Genomic DNA, 17,250 nt, shown 5'->3' on the forward strand with positions numbered 1-17,250 from the left:
TAATGGGAACTGTTCGTATGGGGTATAATAGAACCACCTCTGCCCGGGGTATCATGAATAACTTCAATATCACATATCTATGAAAAAAATATATTATAATATATTTGAAGACGTAAGAATTATGTAAAATCGAAAATAAAATATAGTATATGACATTTTAATGGCCGCCATTGTCGTCCAATATGTTGATTTTATTAAATCAGTCAGTGCGCCCGTCCGGCGCTGGCGCTGTCCTGAGAGCGAGAGACCAAGAGACCGCGGGGTCGCTAGACAAACGATCACACGAGCTGCTGACATACTCCTTTATATTTTATATTTCCATCAGTCGGCTACATAATAAAATAGGCATCTTATATATAGGGGTCTCATACCAACCTACATGACATACATCACGTCGTGTGGTGTTGCTATTCTAATGAGTGACGTCGTATACCCGCTTAAATTTATTATCTCTGACATATATATCACAACATGTATTATATTCAAAGTTGTATGTTGTAGTATTTTAAAGTTGCACAAGTGATATTACAGTTAGCATGTGTGTGCACAAACACAAGTGCACACTATTTCTAACTCTCATAATCCGATACGATTGGAAATCCGCAATAGCGCGATTTTAAGGGGTTTTTGCCCTCGCATGACCACCGTGGAACCCGCTTTCGCCAGTGGGTTTCCTGAATCGACAGAAAAACCCAATAACTTTTACTTGGTAGGCCTTTGTCTACCTCTCCGGGTACCACCGGGTACTACCGGGTGGTTTGTCTACCACTCACTCATCATATTATGTACCATCAAACAAAAATAATATCGTTGTATTCCAGTTTCAATATATAAGTGTATATATTTTCGACGATACATGTATTTATGTTTTTTTTTCCTTGCTAGCAATCATCTCAAGACAAAGAGTCTAGCAGTCCGGAATGCAACTCGCTGCTAGACCCGTCCGTGCTCTGCGACTTCACCACGCAGGCGCTCGTCTTGACCGTTCTCGCCACACTGGTTAAATATACCACAGGTAATAAATAATAATAAATAAGGAATAATACTCAACACAGAATACCATAGATAATAAATAAGCGTGTTAATAAATAAACGATTTAGTAATAATTGATTTCGAGACAAGATGTGGAGAAATGAATTAGTTTTTAATTTACATATATGATTTAATTGTCAAAAAATAAAATGAAAGATAAGGAATTCAAGTAATTTTTGGCACAATGTTTTGTCCTTCTCTTTCGAAAGTCACATTATTACAGAAAGAGACAGTCGGTGTGAAACCGTTTATCCGTCTTAAGTTATAAAGTTTGTAGTTTTAGTACGTATCGAAAACAACAGATGGCGTTAATAGTGTTTTAAATCGCGCTAGCGCATTTTATTTATAATTTATATTATATTAGTGACAAAACATTACTTGTATAACAAAAAATATTTCTCGTTCGGTTCAATAGATGGCGTTAGCAGTGCTTTAAATAGCTCCCATGTGTTGTTGTCTGAATGTGTTCGGTTATTTGCTCTCAAGGTTAGCAATTGCACCGATATGTGGATGAATGTATGACGATTTTTATACTGATTTATATATGTTTGATTGTAATAACGCATTAATATATACACACAATGTATATACATTCAAACACAGATGCACTCTATTTCTTCACTTCAAGTTGCAGGTAAAGTTGTTGGTCATGTACTTCAGTTCAAGTACATGACCAACAACTTTACCTGCTTTCCGAGGCACGGAAGTGTACTTCCAACTTCCAGACTCTGAGCCGCTACTGAGAATCTTTAACAGAAAAACTCGATAACTTTTTTATCGGCCCGACCGGATTAGATGTCGGATTTGAACCCAGGATCTCGCGATCTGTGGCGTTATAGCTAGCCACTAGACGAAGAGGCAGTCATTACACTCATTACATACAGTATACATGTATATTTATCTTGTATATAGATGAAGATGAAATAAGGATACTGTACCAGTACCTGGCGGAGGGCTCAGTGGTGTTCCCGAAAGTGTTTCCCGTCATGTAAGTATTTATTTTTATTAAGTATTTATATATAACCATTATTATGACCTCTGTATTTATATATAACATAACAGCTCGTTGATGACCCATAACTGGACAAATCTTAAGTACGTTATATACTTTTCTATATCCCTGATATTTCGTATGTAAAATTTCATGATGTTCGGTTGAGTAGGTAAGACGTGATAGGTCTGACGCTCTCAGCGTCACGGTAGCATGCAAAAACGATTCCGTGGCGCTCCTCGTTAAGACGGAAAGGGTACCGCTGGTTTTTTAGTGGCTATTCCGATGTTCGGGGCGCACTCGGTGCCTTGGACACCGGCGGGCCCCACGTACCCCCCACTGTTCCCGTGGGGGAAACGCGTAATGTGTTTTTCCAGCGTTAAAAAAAAAGGTAACACGTGATAACGTAACAAACAAACTCCCTTTCGCTTTTATAATATATGTGAAGAAATAAAACCGACCCTATAAAAATGAATGGAGTATTCGAATTTTAGTCATGAATCTGTAGAATAACAGCTGTGCTAGATGAAGTGTGTTCAGCAATCGTCAAAGTGACTTGGTCTAAATTATTCAATACAATACATAAAATTACTTTTATCAGGGAGATTGTCTGTCGCCTTAGAGGGGGGATATGACAGAAAAAAAAACCGCTGAGTTTCTTTCGCCGGTTCTTCTCAGGTCTGAGGTGCTTATTTCCGAACCGGTGGTAGATTTATGACAATCAATAAGTATGTGTAACGCTTCTATATTGAATAAGATTTTTGATTTTTGACTTTGAGTCGCTCCGGGTCTTACTTGGCACAAAGGTTGTCCATTACCATACAGCGTGGAAATGTGGCCTGTGTTATGGGCTTTGCGTCGGGTGGGAATCGAGAGGGACTTTTTTAAATTTGATTCAAAAAAAGTCATTAAAAAATACATAAAATTTTTGAATACATGATAAAAAGAATACATATTGTTTACAAACAATTTGGTTATTTCTATAAATGAAATTGATAATCGCTATGACTTTATTCACGTCCGCTGATGAGTAGGGTACCATTGACTACCATGGTCCATCATAATCAGACGAGTCATCGATATTTTTAATTATCATTACAGCCACAGTCTCCTGGATATGAAGATCAACCATGTTCTAATGCATTGCCACGATCAAGTGATTCTGAGCGCGGTACAGAGCATCATACAGGTAATAATTTTTTTTTGGCATTGGCATTGTAAGATATGTTAACCATCACTTAAATCGCCAATGCGCCACCAACTTTGGGAGCTAAGATGTTAAGTCCCTTGTGTCTGTAATTACACTGGCTCACTCACCCTTTAAGCCGGAAGACAACAATACCAAGTACTGCTGTTTTGCGGTAGAATGTCTGATGAGTGGGTGGTAACTACCCAGACGAGCATGCACAAAGCCCTACCACCAGTGAAAAGAAGAAAAGAAAAGAGTAACTAATAATAATATAAATTTTTATTGCCACACGTAATAAGGAACATCAAAATAAAATTAAATGAATGCCTAAGGAGGTGGCTCAGCTTAACCTGCAACGGGAACACGTTCCCATGCAGAGCTGTTTTTGAGCCATCCCCTCCTCCCTGAGATGTAAGGTGGGTGAGACTGCAGGGTTAACTGTGATTCTGTTTCTGCGTGCGTGTATAATCTCTAAAAGAAACTACCGAGTATCTTGCCGATTCTTTTCGGTTCTATATTGTAACATGGACTTAAAAGCACTCTTAATAGTCTACTTGAATACATTTTGATTTTGAAACAACTTTCAGAATATGATAGCGTCGGAGGACGCGAGTCAGCAGCAGCTGCACTACATGCAGAGTTGCGGCTTCGGAGGCCTCTGGAGGTTCGCGGGGCCCTTCACCAAGGTATGTCCTTGAAATCAGAAAATAAATTACTTGAAGAAGAGCCGGTGTTAAAAATATAGCTGGCATGACTAGTACATTAAAGTGGCAGTACCCTGGTCACGTATGTCGAAGGACCGATGGCTATTGGATCAGACGACGCCTAGGATCGGCAATCATAATGTAAAGCGTCCTTTAACCACGTGGATCTGAAGAAGGTGCTGGACTGGAAGGCGGAGAACCGAGAGGGTTGGCGCAATTTCGTAGAGACCAAATCTCTAGCAGCGGATGATGTTTATATAGCATATAAGAATTGCAGTTAAATTACAACTCAATAGGTTGCTACAATCTGCAATCTCCTGTCTGCGATATAAAAATTTAGATTTTGTCGTTATGAATTGAAATCAATGTTTGTTCACGTGTCTTTTGTGACATCAAGTCTACTAATAATAAATATATTCATTGCACAGGTAAAAAAATAACAAAAAGGCTTATTAACAAAAAATATTTGTTTTTTTTTTAATTTCCTGGTATTATGGAAAATATATTATAGGCAGTAGAATTCGTGCGCACTCACTATCGACTGTACCCCCTAGAACCAGTGCACGGTGGTGAGCAGCAAGCTCGTGTTCTGCCTGAGGATGATGGTGCAAACCTGTCTCCCGGATGACGACTGCGTGCGGCAACCGCCCCCCGACCCCGACCGACCCGATCGACTCGACCGACCTGAGCGCCACTCGACCTGCACGACCTCGACCAGTGGTTTCCGGGTAAATACATACCTGCATACGTGCATACATACATATAAGGTCCTCGGTTTCGGCCACGGCGGCCAATCTCTTTCGATAGAAAAACCCAATAACTTATTATTGACTTGAGATTTGAACTGCGGCCTTACATCTAGCCACTAGACCAACGAGGCATACAAACATACATACATTATTACATACATAATCAAATCAAAATATCTTTATTCAAATAGACTTCTACGAGTAATTATGAATCGTCAAGCGCTACCACCGGTAGGTGCCTATAATTACACTGGCTCACTCACCCTTCAAACCGGAACATAACAATACCAAGTACTGCTGTTTTGCGGTAGAATATCTGATGAGTGTGTGGTACCTACCCGGACGAGCTTGCACAAAGCTCTACCACCAGTAAAACCCACTAACGCAGCCACTGATCCACGCGCGATATGCCGCCTGCTTAGGTTACGCGTACCCTTGCTGATGAGATCTGAGTGAGGAATGTAGTATTCCATCCCTAACAGAATCTCATCAGCGACAGCAGCGGCGCTGGCAGTCGGGTCATTCCCATTGAAACAACGTTCCTTCCAAGGAACTGACGCGTAGTAATCGCGCATACCGTCCTAATCTGCCGACTTCTAGTGCCAAACGCGACGTTTGCATACCGCTGGTGGCAGCGGCTTGGCTTGTGCCAGTATACCTAGAAATGATTTAACTTTATTAAGACTGAAGCTATTCCGTTTCTAGTATAAACACATTTTTCGAAACAGTTGCACGCTTCAACGCGTACACTACTACAAACTTGTTTCTACACACACACATACACAACGTATACAAACAAACACGCACACACGCACACGCCTTATTTTCTTTCTGTATCTTATTTCCACGTTCACATCTAACATAACCGATTTCTTAATTTTTCCAGGGTAATCGCCAACCTACAATATTCTGTCCAGATCAAGAGTCGTAGTTTAATAATGTAAGTATCAAAAACTGTGTCAAATATTATTAAGAAAATCAATTATTTTATAATATAAAATATATAAACAAATTACTATGTATGTAATGTTTTTATCGAAATAATTAAGTTTGTTCATTAAAGTGTTTATTTATAAGTATTATGTAATTTACAGGACGCGTTGGCAATTGCAGAAAAAACTGCAAACGAAAATTAATAATATAAAAAACAAAGACCTTAAAAAAAATGGTGCAAATATCCACAAACGTAAAAAAACAATGAATCGAGGAAAGGAACAAAGCATTCTGTGCCCTATTGCTAAAAGGCCTAAAGTATATTTTTGATTCAAATGTAAATATCATTTGCTAAATCGTTTAAAAATAATAAAATTAATTTGCAACACGGCATAAAGTTCATATTGTTCATACCAACAGTACTATACAAAAGGGTTATGTTATATTGAACAAAGAACATCTAATCCTCGTTTCTATTTACATATATAACAAAAGAAAAGGTTATTGATATAGGCCCTTCTAGCACCGGGACACAGCGTTATATATAATAATAATTAATATGCTATTAGTTAATTACTAAATTTACGCGCAAAATGTATTTAATACCGATATAATTACAGTAAATACACAGTAGCACTTCTCTTTTTTTCAATTTCAAGTTCAACTAGTTCCGTTACAAACTTCATCGACATTCCAAATGATTTATTCGCGAATCCATAATGATTAAATACGACTTAATTGATTATTTATATCTCGACCAATGACGTCATATCCATGTAATGTCAAAGCTCTTTATTTATCTTTAATCCTTGTTTTAGTTCTCACACGTATTTTAGATTTCGACCAATGACGTCACGCCGATTCAAGGTCAATAGTTGTTTGTTTATCTGTCACTCTGACGTCATTGGAATCGATTATCAATGTTGATCGAATCGGCAACAAGCCGAGCCCATTATTGTTTCACTTGAATTTATATATATATTATTGTTTTCATGCTGGATGAAGTAAATTTATTTTTATATATATCGGCCGTGTGAACAGGCGTTAAAGTAAGTGTCCTGTGCTCCTGCTTCTGAACTGCTTGAGCTGGTCATGTTATATGAGATCACGTCGGGGTTCACCAAAGGGGTCACCAATTATACCTTCCTTACCTTAAACTTCAATTAAATTCGACGTCCGATTAACACCTGGGTCACAGAGCGCCTGAATATAATTACACATGTGTGCACACGGCACATATACATTTCTATAAACACAAAATCTAGACAAGCATCCATACATCGATATATATTTTGCCCATAACACTTAGGTGCAGTTAGGTTTTGTTTTCTTTTAAAACGTTGCACAATGATGATTAAAAAATGCTATGATAGTTTTAAAGAACGCGTAGCTGATAGTATTCGAAATGACCCGAACATATTTTTGGAACTTTTTTAAACAACAAAGAAAAAATGCCACTAAACGTATACCAAACGAAATGTCTCTAGATGACCACGTAGTGAAGGGAGGGAAAGATATATGCAACGCTTTTGCTAAATATTTCGCATCGGTATAAATAGAAAGCACAAATTATGAGGTAGTAAATAGTTCTTCGACATTAATTTTGAACAATCGAACTCAATTTCGGAATTCTTATGCACCATTTAATAATTGTAAGCTTACTGAAGATGAAGTTTTCAAACAACTCTCTACCTTAGATCCACTTAAGGGGTCCCTTAAGGGGCCCAGATTATCTAGCTCCGATATTCCTGAAAAAATGCGCTAAACAATTGGTTGCACCACTAACACTTATTTATAATTGTTCTTTGCAAACAGGTATATTTCCAGCTAAATGGAAAATTGCTCAAGTAACTCCGATACATAAGTCCGGAAATTCAAAAGATATTACAAACTATAGGCCTATATCTATTTTATCCGTATGTGGAAAGATTTTGGAAGGCATCTAAGATATCCGGTCTAGTTTTTAGGCAAATGAAAATATTTAAGGACCATAACTTGTCAATTCTTGTGTTCAATAGTATTGTACGTAGTATCCTTGAGTATTGTGGCACTGTTTGGAGTCCAGGATACCAAGTTCACTCTGTACCACCTATCGTACACGGACTTTAGATGTAGCCAACTGTTTTCATACGAATCTCGTCTTACTCATTATAATGTGAGGTCACTCAAGGAGCGTCGAAGGGTTGCAGATGTGATTTTTTTGTCTAAATTAATAAATGGCCTAATTGATGCACGCAGTCGCAGTGCCTCGTGACGGTAGCCGCTTACAGAATCGCAAGACGTTTTGTTTGCCTCATACAAGAAGCAATCCGCTGTATAGAATGCTATCTTTTGCTAACTGTTTTAGAGATACTATAGATATCTTTAACGATAATATCAGGGCCATTAAAAAGAAAATGTTTACACAAAAGGGTTAATTTTTAGTTCTATTTTTATATTATTTAATTACTTTTTAGTTTAGTTTAATTCTGTTTTGCTTTTTAGTTATTTATTTTTATTTTATAGGTGATAGTTTTTCTAAGTTTTCTTATGTTTGTTCTAATGTTACGCTGTAATTACTGTAATGTGTGTGTGTGTGTTAATGTAATTTTTTTTTTTGCTTTTAAGCCCTCATATAAGCATGTAATGTCCACATCGAGAAGACTCAATTGTAAATATTTTCAGTTAAATGTATTATTGTATGTCATTGTCGATTGTATAGTTGTAGTCAGTTTTGTGAACTAAATAAAAAAATAAATTAAAAAAAAAAAAAAAAAAATTAAAAAAAAAATAAACCCAGGACATAGTATAAGGAACATATTTTAAGTAGTTGAATACAGACGCGAGTTACTATATAAACAGATTCATGTAACGCTTAATTATTTACTTATATCATAGTGTAATATTAAGGTTTGTGTGCCATATTTATAGTTATAGTTTGTGGAATACATATATATCGGAGAGTCGTTATCTTCACGGTCGCTCATTGTGGGGCGTCAGCAGGGATCCGGGCAAGAAATAAATACTTCGTATGTTCCAAAGTAATTTTTATTACACAGTGTAGGTAAATCACAACACAACTTGACTCTAAATACTTTTCAATATACACAGTACAGTTCCTAGGCTAGTTTTGCTTATTCAACCGATAGTACCGTAATGAATCCTCGAATAATGAGTGCACGTTCTTTTATTAAAGTTTACCCTCTCCAATCTAGGCTCTGTACACGTCACATTGACGTTTGTGTATCGTTGATATTCCGAACTATTGACCCGGATGCGACACGGCCATCCTCTGTTACACGCGTCCTCGTGTGTTAATCTGGAACAAAAGCAAATACCGCACAGTATCATTCACGCTCGGCCATATCTGACCACTCTACTAAAATAACTGAAATAAAAGTCTTGTGTCATCAAATAATTTTTATTCTAAACACAAATTCTATAACAACATTGAAAGATTACACAAACGAAAATAAGTGATTGACTACTGCTGCAAGTTCTCCCCGTACAATTCATGTACACAGTAACTAAATCATCCCTGTGACTGTGAAATCGACACATACGCACGTACACTTAAGTCAACCCTGTGACTACAAGTGTTCAATGATAGTCATCCCTGTGACTCACAAATCAACAGTCATCCCTGTGACTCTCAAATCAACAGTCATCCCTGTGACTCTCAAATCAACAGTCATCCCTGTGACTCTCAAATCAACAGTCATCTCTGTGACTCTCAAATCAACAGTCATTCTTCTAGAGTACTTGCAGCAATGTCAGTTGAAGGTTCTGAAACTTTTTCAGTATCACATATCGGTAAATCACATTTTTCATTTAAATCAATGACTACTTTAGCTCCTGGCATTTTCCTAACCCTACCATGCGCGTACTTATAGGTTCGTTTGGAATTCAAAGCCTTCAACAGGTAGCGGTTACCATCCAAAACTTCTATTATCCTAAATGGGCCCTTGAATTTAGGGTCTAATTTGGTTTGATTTCTTTCTTCGTTTTCAATTAATACAAACTCGCCTACTGTAAATTTATTAAGCTTTGCCTTTGTACTATTAAACCTTTCCCTATCATATTCAGCCGATTTTCCTATATTGTTAGCTGCGCTTTCTCTTAGTGCGTCTAAATCAATGGACATTTCGTCATTTTGTACCTCGCTGGTCATCAATGACAGTGGCCTGGCTACCCTACCGATCATAAGCTCGAGTGGTGAGCATTTAGTAACCCTATTGATAGTACAATTGAGAGCTAATTGCACGTCTCCTAATGAATCCTGCCACGATTTTTCAGAGTTAATCTCTACTGCCGTAAGCATCGACTTCAGTACGCTCATGACTCTTTCAACCTGCCCGTTCGCACGAGAAGAGCCGGTGGCAATTAAATGAAGGTTTATATTTTTGCTATCACAAAATTCCCGAAATTCTTTGCTCGCAAAACACCTCTCTTGGTCAGCGATGATACGAGTGGGTGTTCCAAAAAGTGCTACACTATTTGTTACCCCTTGAATACTACTTTTTGTGTCAATATTAGCAGTGTGATATAATAAAACGAATTTTGTGAAGGCATCAATTACAACAAAAGCGTACTCTTTTACATCATTTTTCTCGCTAAGTTTGCCTGTGGCGTCGATGTGAATAGTATGCCAGGGCGACGTAACCTTAGGTATGGGGTGAAGTTCGGCTTGTATTTTACCTGATCGAGATTTAGCTACCTTACATGTTACACAGCTATCTACAAACCGTTTTACATAGCGCGACATTCCCTCGAACCAATAATGATCATACGCTTTCTCGAGCGTTTTCTCCCACCCAAGGTGAATAAGGGAATCATGAATGTTATTTATGACCGACTATTTCAATGCATGTGGTACAATCGGAAGACACCGTGTCCTACCGTTACGTTGTACCTTTCTGTGCAGAATACCGGATCTAAGGACATATGTATTGGCTGAACTATCTTCCAACCTACCGTTATTCATATCATCGTTAATTTTGATTATTTCGCTATCTTGCTGCTGTTCAGCGGCTAACCAATTTGAAGAGAGCTCGACTATATTTACTCGCTTGTGCTCTACTTTACTACAAGGGCGACTATTGTTCGATGACGATGGTAAAGGGTTTCGAGACAAAAAGTCAGCATGTGCCATGTGTTTGCCCGGTCTATATTCGACATCGAAGTCAAAACATTGAAGATAGGACCACCACATATGCACTCTAGGCGTCAAATCCACTTTACGTTGGGAAGACTTTAATGAATTACAGTCCGTCACTACCAAAAATTTACGTCCATGCAAGTATTGTCTAAAATGTTTGATAGCATTTACGACAGCGAGTGTTTCCAATTCGTAAGAATGGTATCGTGATTCCGCGGGAGATGTACGTTTGCTAAAATAAGCTATGACATGACGTTTATTGTTATGAATTTGAAATAAAATAGCGCCGTACCCCTCTGAACTTGCGTCTGTATGAAGTTCTACAGGAAGACTAGGACTAAAGATTTTTAAAATCGGTTCATTAGTCAATATTGAAATTACTTTTTTCTGATTTCTTCATGCTCAGGTTTCCAAATGAAATTGCCTTTGAGGGATGTTAATCTATAAAGTGGAGCCATTAAACATGCAAACTGTGCAACAAATTGTCGAAAATAAGAAGCTAATCCTATGAATTGCCTTAATTGCGTAACGGTTTCAGGAGGTGGTAAAGCAGTGAGTGATTCTATTTTTCGCTTATTTGGTCTAACATTACCGTTTTCTACCTCAGAGCCTAAGAACTCAATTTTAGATTTAAGAAAAGAGCATTTTTTAGAATTTAAAGAAAACCCGGACTTGGTGAGAACTTCAAGGACGGTATTAAGTCTGTCAAGTCCCTGTTCTTCCGATTCAGCCTGAATCATGACGTCATCAACGTAAACAATGACGTAATCACGTGCCAAGTTTCCTAATGCATTTACGATAGCTCTTTGAAATACAGTTATAGCATTCTTCAAACCAAAAGGCATAGTCAGAAATTCATATTGACCATCAGGAGTTACGAAGGCCGTACGCTCTATCGACTCCTCATGGCATGGAATTAAATGGAATCCACTAGCACAATCGAGTTTAGTAAAGAATTTGGCTCCTTGTAAACGCGATATTAAATCAGTAATGATGGGGAAGGGATATCTATCAGAAATGGTATTTTCATTCAGTTCCCGGCAGTCAATACACATCCTGTCGGACCCGTCCTGTTTTTTAACTAACAAAGCTGGGCTAGCAAAAGGCGAACAGCTTGGCCTAATTATATTTGCCTGTAAAAGTTCGTCAACTTTATTTCGCATAACGTTACGTTCCTCAACCGATAACCTATAAGGACGTCTTTGAACCGTTTTGCTCGGATCCTTTAACCGTATCTCTAATTCACCTGTCATGACGCGTGTAGTAGGCATACCGGTTACAAAATATTTCGAATAACGATTTAATATCTTTAAAAGTTGTGATCTATGTTCAAAGGGTATATCTGTATCGATACATTTAAAATCAGGCCAAGAGTTTTGGATAGTGCAGCTATTAACAACATTATTTTTTAACAATTGAAAGCTAGTACTCGTCATCACAATCGAAAATCCTAAATTCAAAATTTCACGACCAATCATTATGTCACTGCGTAAATAAATATCAGGTAAAACATGTAACAACAATTCTAATGAGTGCTCATTAATCATAACTTTAGCTAAAATTTGGTCTGTTGATTTTACACTGCTTTGGCCAATACCAGTTAACGAAACAATATTACAACTACGTTTTCCGCTAAACTTCGTAGCCAAACTTTCCTTTATTAATGAACACTCAGCACTAGAATCATAGTGAAAAACATAAGACTCACCGCGATGTTGAAGGTATCCAGTAGGAGGTTCTACTACGCACAGGTCGACACGACGCTCGGCCGATGTACTAGCACTGGTGTTGCCACCGCGGGAGCCAGTTCCTGCAGTACAGCGGCTTGCCACATGTCCCAATACTCCACACTTGAAACATCTGATGCTCGTTGATTTTTCTACACGATGAGAAGTGGAAGCCACGTCAGTCTTCACAGGAGATTTTGGCTTGTAGTTTTTGGGCTTCGATCTACACTCAGCCTGCCGGTGACCCAATTTCCCACAGCCAAAACACTTTAATGTAGGCTGCTTGTAAAATTTTGCTCGCTTGCTATCCGTTGTTGACAACGCCTCTGCTGCAGGAGCTTTTCGCTTTTGATACGAGAAAGCCTGCAATTCTTTTTGTACTTGCTGGCAGGAAGTAATTTCCGTTGTAAAAGCAAGGCGTTGTAATCGTGAGTCGTGTTGAGAAATGTGCGCTAGGGCGGTTGCTACGGCGATCTGTTCTTTGGTGCAATCTTTCCAACGGCTCATCAATGAGGTAATAATCCGACTCGCGCATGCAGCTAATGACTCGTTGTCTTTTAATTTTTCACTATGTAAGTTAATGAGTTTTTCACTATGTAAGTTGTCTTCGAAACAAATATCCGCTGTTGCACACCAAGATCTCGCGTCACTTTCTTCTTTATCAGGGTTGAATTCCGGTAGAGTGAAGCGACGACTTGATTCATGCGGTCGTAGCGTAGAGATCAGCGCCATCATATTTTGGTTCTGTTTTTCAATAAGTTGTCGCCATAATTCTTCATGATTTAGCGGTTTCTCAGCCCGTCGAGATCCCACTTCTGATATCGGAGACTCGTTATCTTCACGGTCGCTCATTGTGGGGCGTCAGCAGGGATCCGGGCGAGAAATAAATACTTCGTATGTTCCAGATAATTTTTATTACACAGTGTAGGTAAATCACAACACAACTTGACTCTAAATACTTTTCAATATACACAGTACAGTTCCTAGGCTAGTGTTGCTTATTCAACCGATAGTACCGTAATGAATCCTCGAATACAGAGTGCACGTTCTTTTATTAACGTTTACCCTCTCCAATCTAGGCTCTGTACACGTCACTTTGACGTTTGTGTATCGTTGATATTCCGAACTATTGACCCGGATGCGACATATATATGTAAATAAGCAAGTTTAGTATCTTTAGGTATTTTTTTTTTCATTAGATAAATGCATTTACGCGTTTCCCCCATATGAAGGTGGGTATGTGGGACTGAAGGTACTCAACGGCGCTGGAATTCCAGCAGCAGTTCCCTCTCCGTTTGTTCGGGGGGCGTCATCGGATCGCTTTCTTTCATGCGACATGACACTCGCAAAAAAAGACCATTTTCAACCACAACTCCTAGGCGAATATGGAGTTAATCACGCTCGGCAACGAGAGATCTCCACCGACTACCACCAGGGAATATTAGGAAATTTACCTTCTCTATCAATTGTTTTTCTCTTTTTTTTTGGAAGATATTGCCGAACTTTAGTGTTATCAATAAAAAAAAATGGGAAGTACGGTTAGAAAAACGGAACATGTTCGGAACATGCATATTCATATATGTTTTCCACAAATTATTCTCATTAGGGCTAATAATATTATATAAATTATATATAGTTATGAAAAACATCGTGTATTTTATAGGGAAATATTCTATATATAAGATTTTTCTTGTAGTTAAAATGAATTAAAATTGTATGCCATGATTATATGGCTTGAGTACGTTATGTAGTCTAATATCCGGCTTCAGAAAGGATGCGTTCGTGACAGGTCACGGATCGAATGGACCAACTTTGAAGAGGCGAAGCATTTCTTATATGTCTTACAATCGATATTATTAGACCACTAACAAATAATATTGTACTTATTTACTAGGTGGTAGGTTTTTTGCAAGTCCGCCTGGGTAGGTTTTTTTGTTATAGATAGGAGGACGAGAAAACGGGTCAATTAATGGTAAGTGGTCACCACCGTCCATTGATATTTGCTATTTAAGAAATATTAAACATTCCTTACATCGCCAATGCTCTACTAGGTTTGGAACCCAAGCCGATATTTCCTTTGTGCCTGTAGTTACACTGGCTTACTCACCTTTGAAATTGGAACGCAACAACACAAAGTGTTGCTGTTTAGCGTTAGCATATCTAGTTTGGTGGTACCACCCATCATCACATCATCACATATTCTTCCGCAAAACTGCAGTATTTTGTTCCTAAGATTGACGGTGCATTGACGTTGTAAGGGATGCTTAATATTTTATACAATGCCAATGGGCGGTGGTGATCACTTACCTCCAGATCATCGTCTATAAAAAATATCATTTTAAAATGTAGCAACTTAGACTAGACGTTATAATTTTGTTGCTTTTAAATCAAATTTGCGATGTTGCAAGCTTATGTCAACTGTCTATTGTAATGCATTCAAGGTTATTACCAACTGACAAACGTCACGAACGCATTCTTTCAACGGACGGACGTGATTTAATTTTTATATTCTAATACCAAATTAATATTAAGCGAGCGTTCACAGCTATTGTAAAGCCAGCCAGACTGTGAGCGAGCATTACGCCGTTACTATTAAATTTTTCGTTCACGCCAAACGATATAACACAACTACGCTGTGTGCAGTACTGCTTTGTCTATTGTAGTACTACGCCATTACGCCGCGGACTCTGATTGGCTAGCAGAACCGCTCGTCAAAAAGCCGATCAGCTAACGCTGTGTGAGTGCAATGTCTCTATATCTTATTCCAATCGGAGTAGTAGCAAAGTTAAACAAACGTAGATTTACAAATTGCATGTAATTTTCTAATAGTTCTGCTGTGTTACTCACTACAAACAGCTCTTGATTAATTTACCGTTATTTATAACACAACACTATTCCACTTAACTAGTTATAACCACATTAATTTAACTTTCGAAGTACCGATTACAACTTCGCGGACATTGAAAACGCCATTTTTTGTGAATCCATAGTGAATATCATAGATTATTCGAGATCTCGCGTCAATTGATATCGGTGACAAAGTCGTTTATTTGGGTTTATTCCTCTGGTGGTTAAAATAGGCTGTACTTTCACAATAGAGGCTCAAAGTGGTCCAGCTGACTTTACGTTACATGTGAACGCTTCCTAAGTGTTGCTATTTATTGAATAATGCTCGACAACATTCGAAAACTTAGTTTCTATATTTTAGCGATTTTGTCGCTAACACTCACGTTTTAACAGCATCAATGAATAATTATATTTTTATATTATATGACATTAAATTAAACGATGCTTTTATAATAGCTATGTCAGGTGCTAGTTTTTTTAATTATTCATTCGTTTTTATGTTAAACGCGATTTGTGTGGAATTCCGATTATTGTCACTAGATGGCGATGTTTTTATTCCATACAAATCGCGATATTATAATTAAATAAGGAAAAAAACTAGCACACAAATCATTTAATTTTCGATATTTTATAAATTATCTTTGTAAAATTTTGACTTTTAAAACTCTTAGCGATTAAGACGTTGTTATTTTAAATTGCCTGAAATACATTATAATTCTTGTGTATAATATTAGTGTGGATTACTTTAGGGCCTTATAAATTTGTTTAGCGGGTTATTAGTTAAACAATTCCGTCTCTTTCTTTCTAATTACAAATCATTGATGTCAGAAACAGCCGCTAAACGACGTTTATAAGGCCGTTAATTATAAATTGTGCAAATCTATTAGCTGACAGCAAATTTGATTAAATATTATACTAACGCGATTTTCCCACCGTACCACCTCAAACTATATGGACTGAATAAATAATAGTCATATAAAGCTTATATAAAGAATAACTATATAAAAAATGCTTATTTACTTACAGCTTTTTTTAGTTACATAGAAATATTAATTATACATAAATACATAGAATTTATTACTCGGTGCAATAGCTGTTAATTTCTTTTCAACGCGTGGCTATTGCCACAAAAGGAGAAAAGGTTTAAAAATGGCGGAATGTTCTTATGTTAGTACGGTCAGCAAAATAAAAGGTGTAGTTTTTAAACTACATATTATTATTAATACTAAATTTATTAGAGTTAGAATAAATAGAGAAGAAAGAAGAGAGTTTAAATAATTATAATAATCTGGATTAAAAATAAAATAATAAGAGTAATACTCTACAATCGTCCTTTGACAAATTATAAATAAAAAAATAGAAAAATGTATATTAATATGTATTTTTTGTGTATAATGAGTTATAGGTTGAGTTAGGCGTTATTGAAAAAAAATATATACAAATAAATTTATTACAAATAGTGTATTAGTTTATAAAAGAAAATAATGAAGTTAATTACAGACAGTGCATTTGTTCGATTAATGTAAGTAGTTATGATGTTTGTCGGTAGATGGCATCACTAGTACATTGTGCTTTTCGTAATCGCGCTGGCCAAACCCCAATTAGACCACACCACATACTTACCCTGTTTTCGCCGGCGGAAACGAGTAGTGACGTCACGACACCGCTCGTGGCTTTAAGTACGGTGCTTCGTTTCCCACCATCCCACCGACTACGTTCTGAGCCGAAGTGCGATCTCGTAGCCCGAGACAGTTCAAATTCAAGATGGAGGACGCTGTAAAGGCCAGGAGGGCCAACAGCATAACACTCATTAAAAATAAAGTGTCATTATCACAATTCTTTGTTTTAAGTGGTGTTTGATTTCTTGTAGGCGGTTATTAGGTAAGCTTTTGTTAAAAAATATTCTCTATATATAACAATGACGATACTAATTATCGCAC

General features: G+C 37.4%; 1 protein-coding gene across 1 annotated transcript in view; it reads left to right on the top strand.

Annotated features, from left to right (window-relative positions):
* Positions 1 to 7,949, top strand: part of LOC126778734 (neurofibromin-like) — a 76,713-nt gene extending 68,764 nt beyond the window's left edge. The window contains exons 58-64 of the mRNA XM_050502356.1: positions 886 to 1,015; positions 1,946 to 2,021; positions 3,126 to 3,213; positions 3,801 to 3,899; positions 4,472 to 4,645; positions 5,553 to 5,606; positions 5,761 to 7,949. Of these exons, the coding sequence (XP_050358313.1) occupies positions 886 to 1,015; positions 1,946 to 2,021; positions 3,126 to 3,213; positions 3,801 to 3,899; positions 4,472 to 4,645; positions 5,553 to 5,597 (612 nt within the window). The 3' untranslated portion in view covers positions 5,598 to 5,606; positions 5,761 to 7,949. The remainder of the gene's footprint in view (positions 1 to 885; positions 1,016 to 1,945; positions 2,022 to 3,125; positions 3,214 to 3,800; positions 3,900 to 4,471; positions 4,646 to 5,552; positions 5,607 to 5,760) is intronic.
* The last annotated feature ends 9,301 nt before the right edge of the window (positions 7,950 to 17,250 follow it).

The sequence above is a fragment of the Nymphalis io genome, chromosome 27 (assembly GCF_905147045.1).
Source record: "Nymphalis io chromosome 27, ilAglIoxx1.1, whole genome shotgun sequence".
Classification (NCBI taxonomy): Eukaryota; Metazoa; Arthropoda; class Insecta; order Lepidoptera; family Nymphalidae; genus Nymphalis; species Nymphalis io.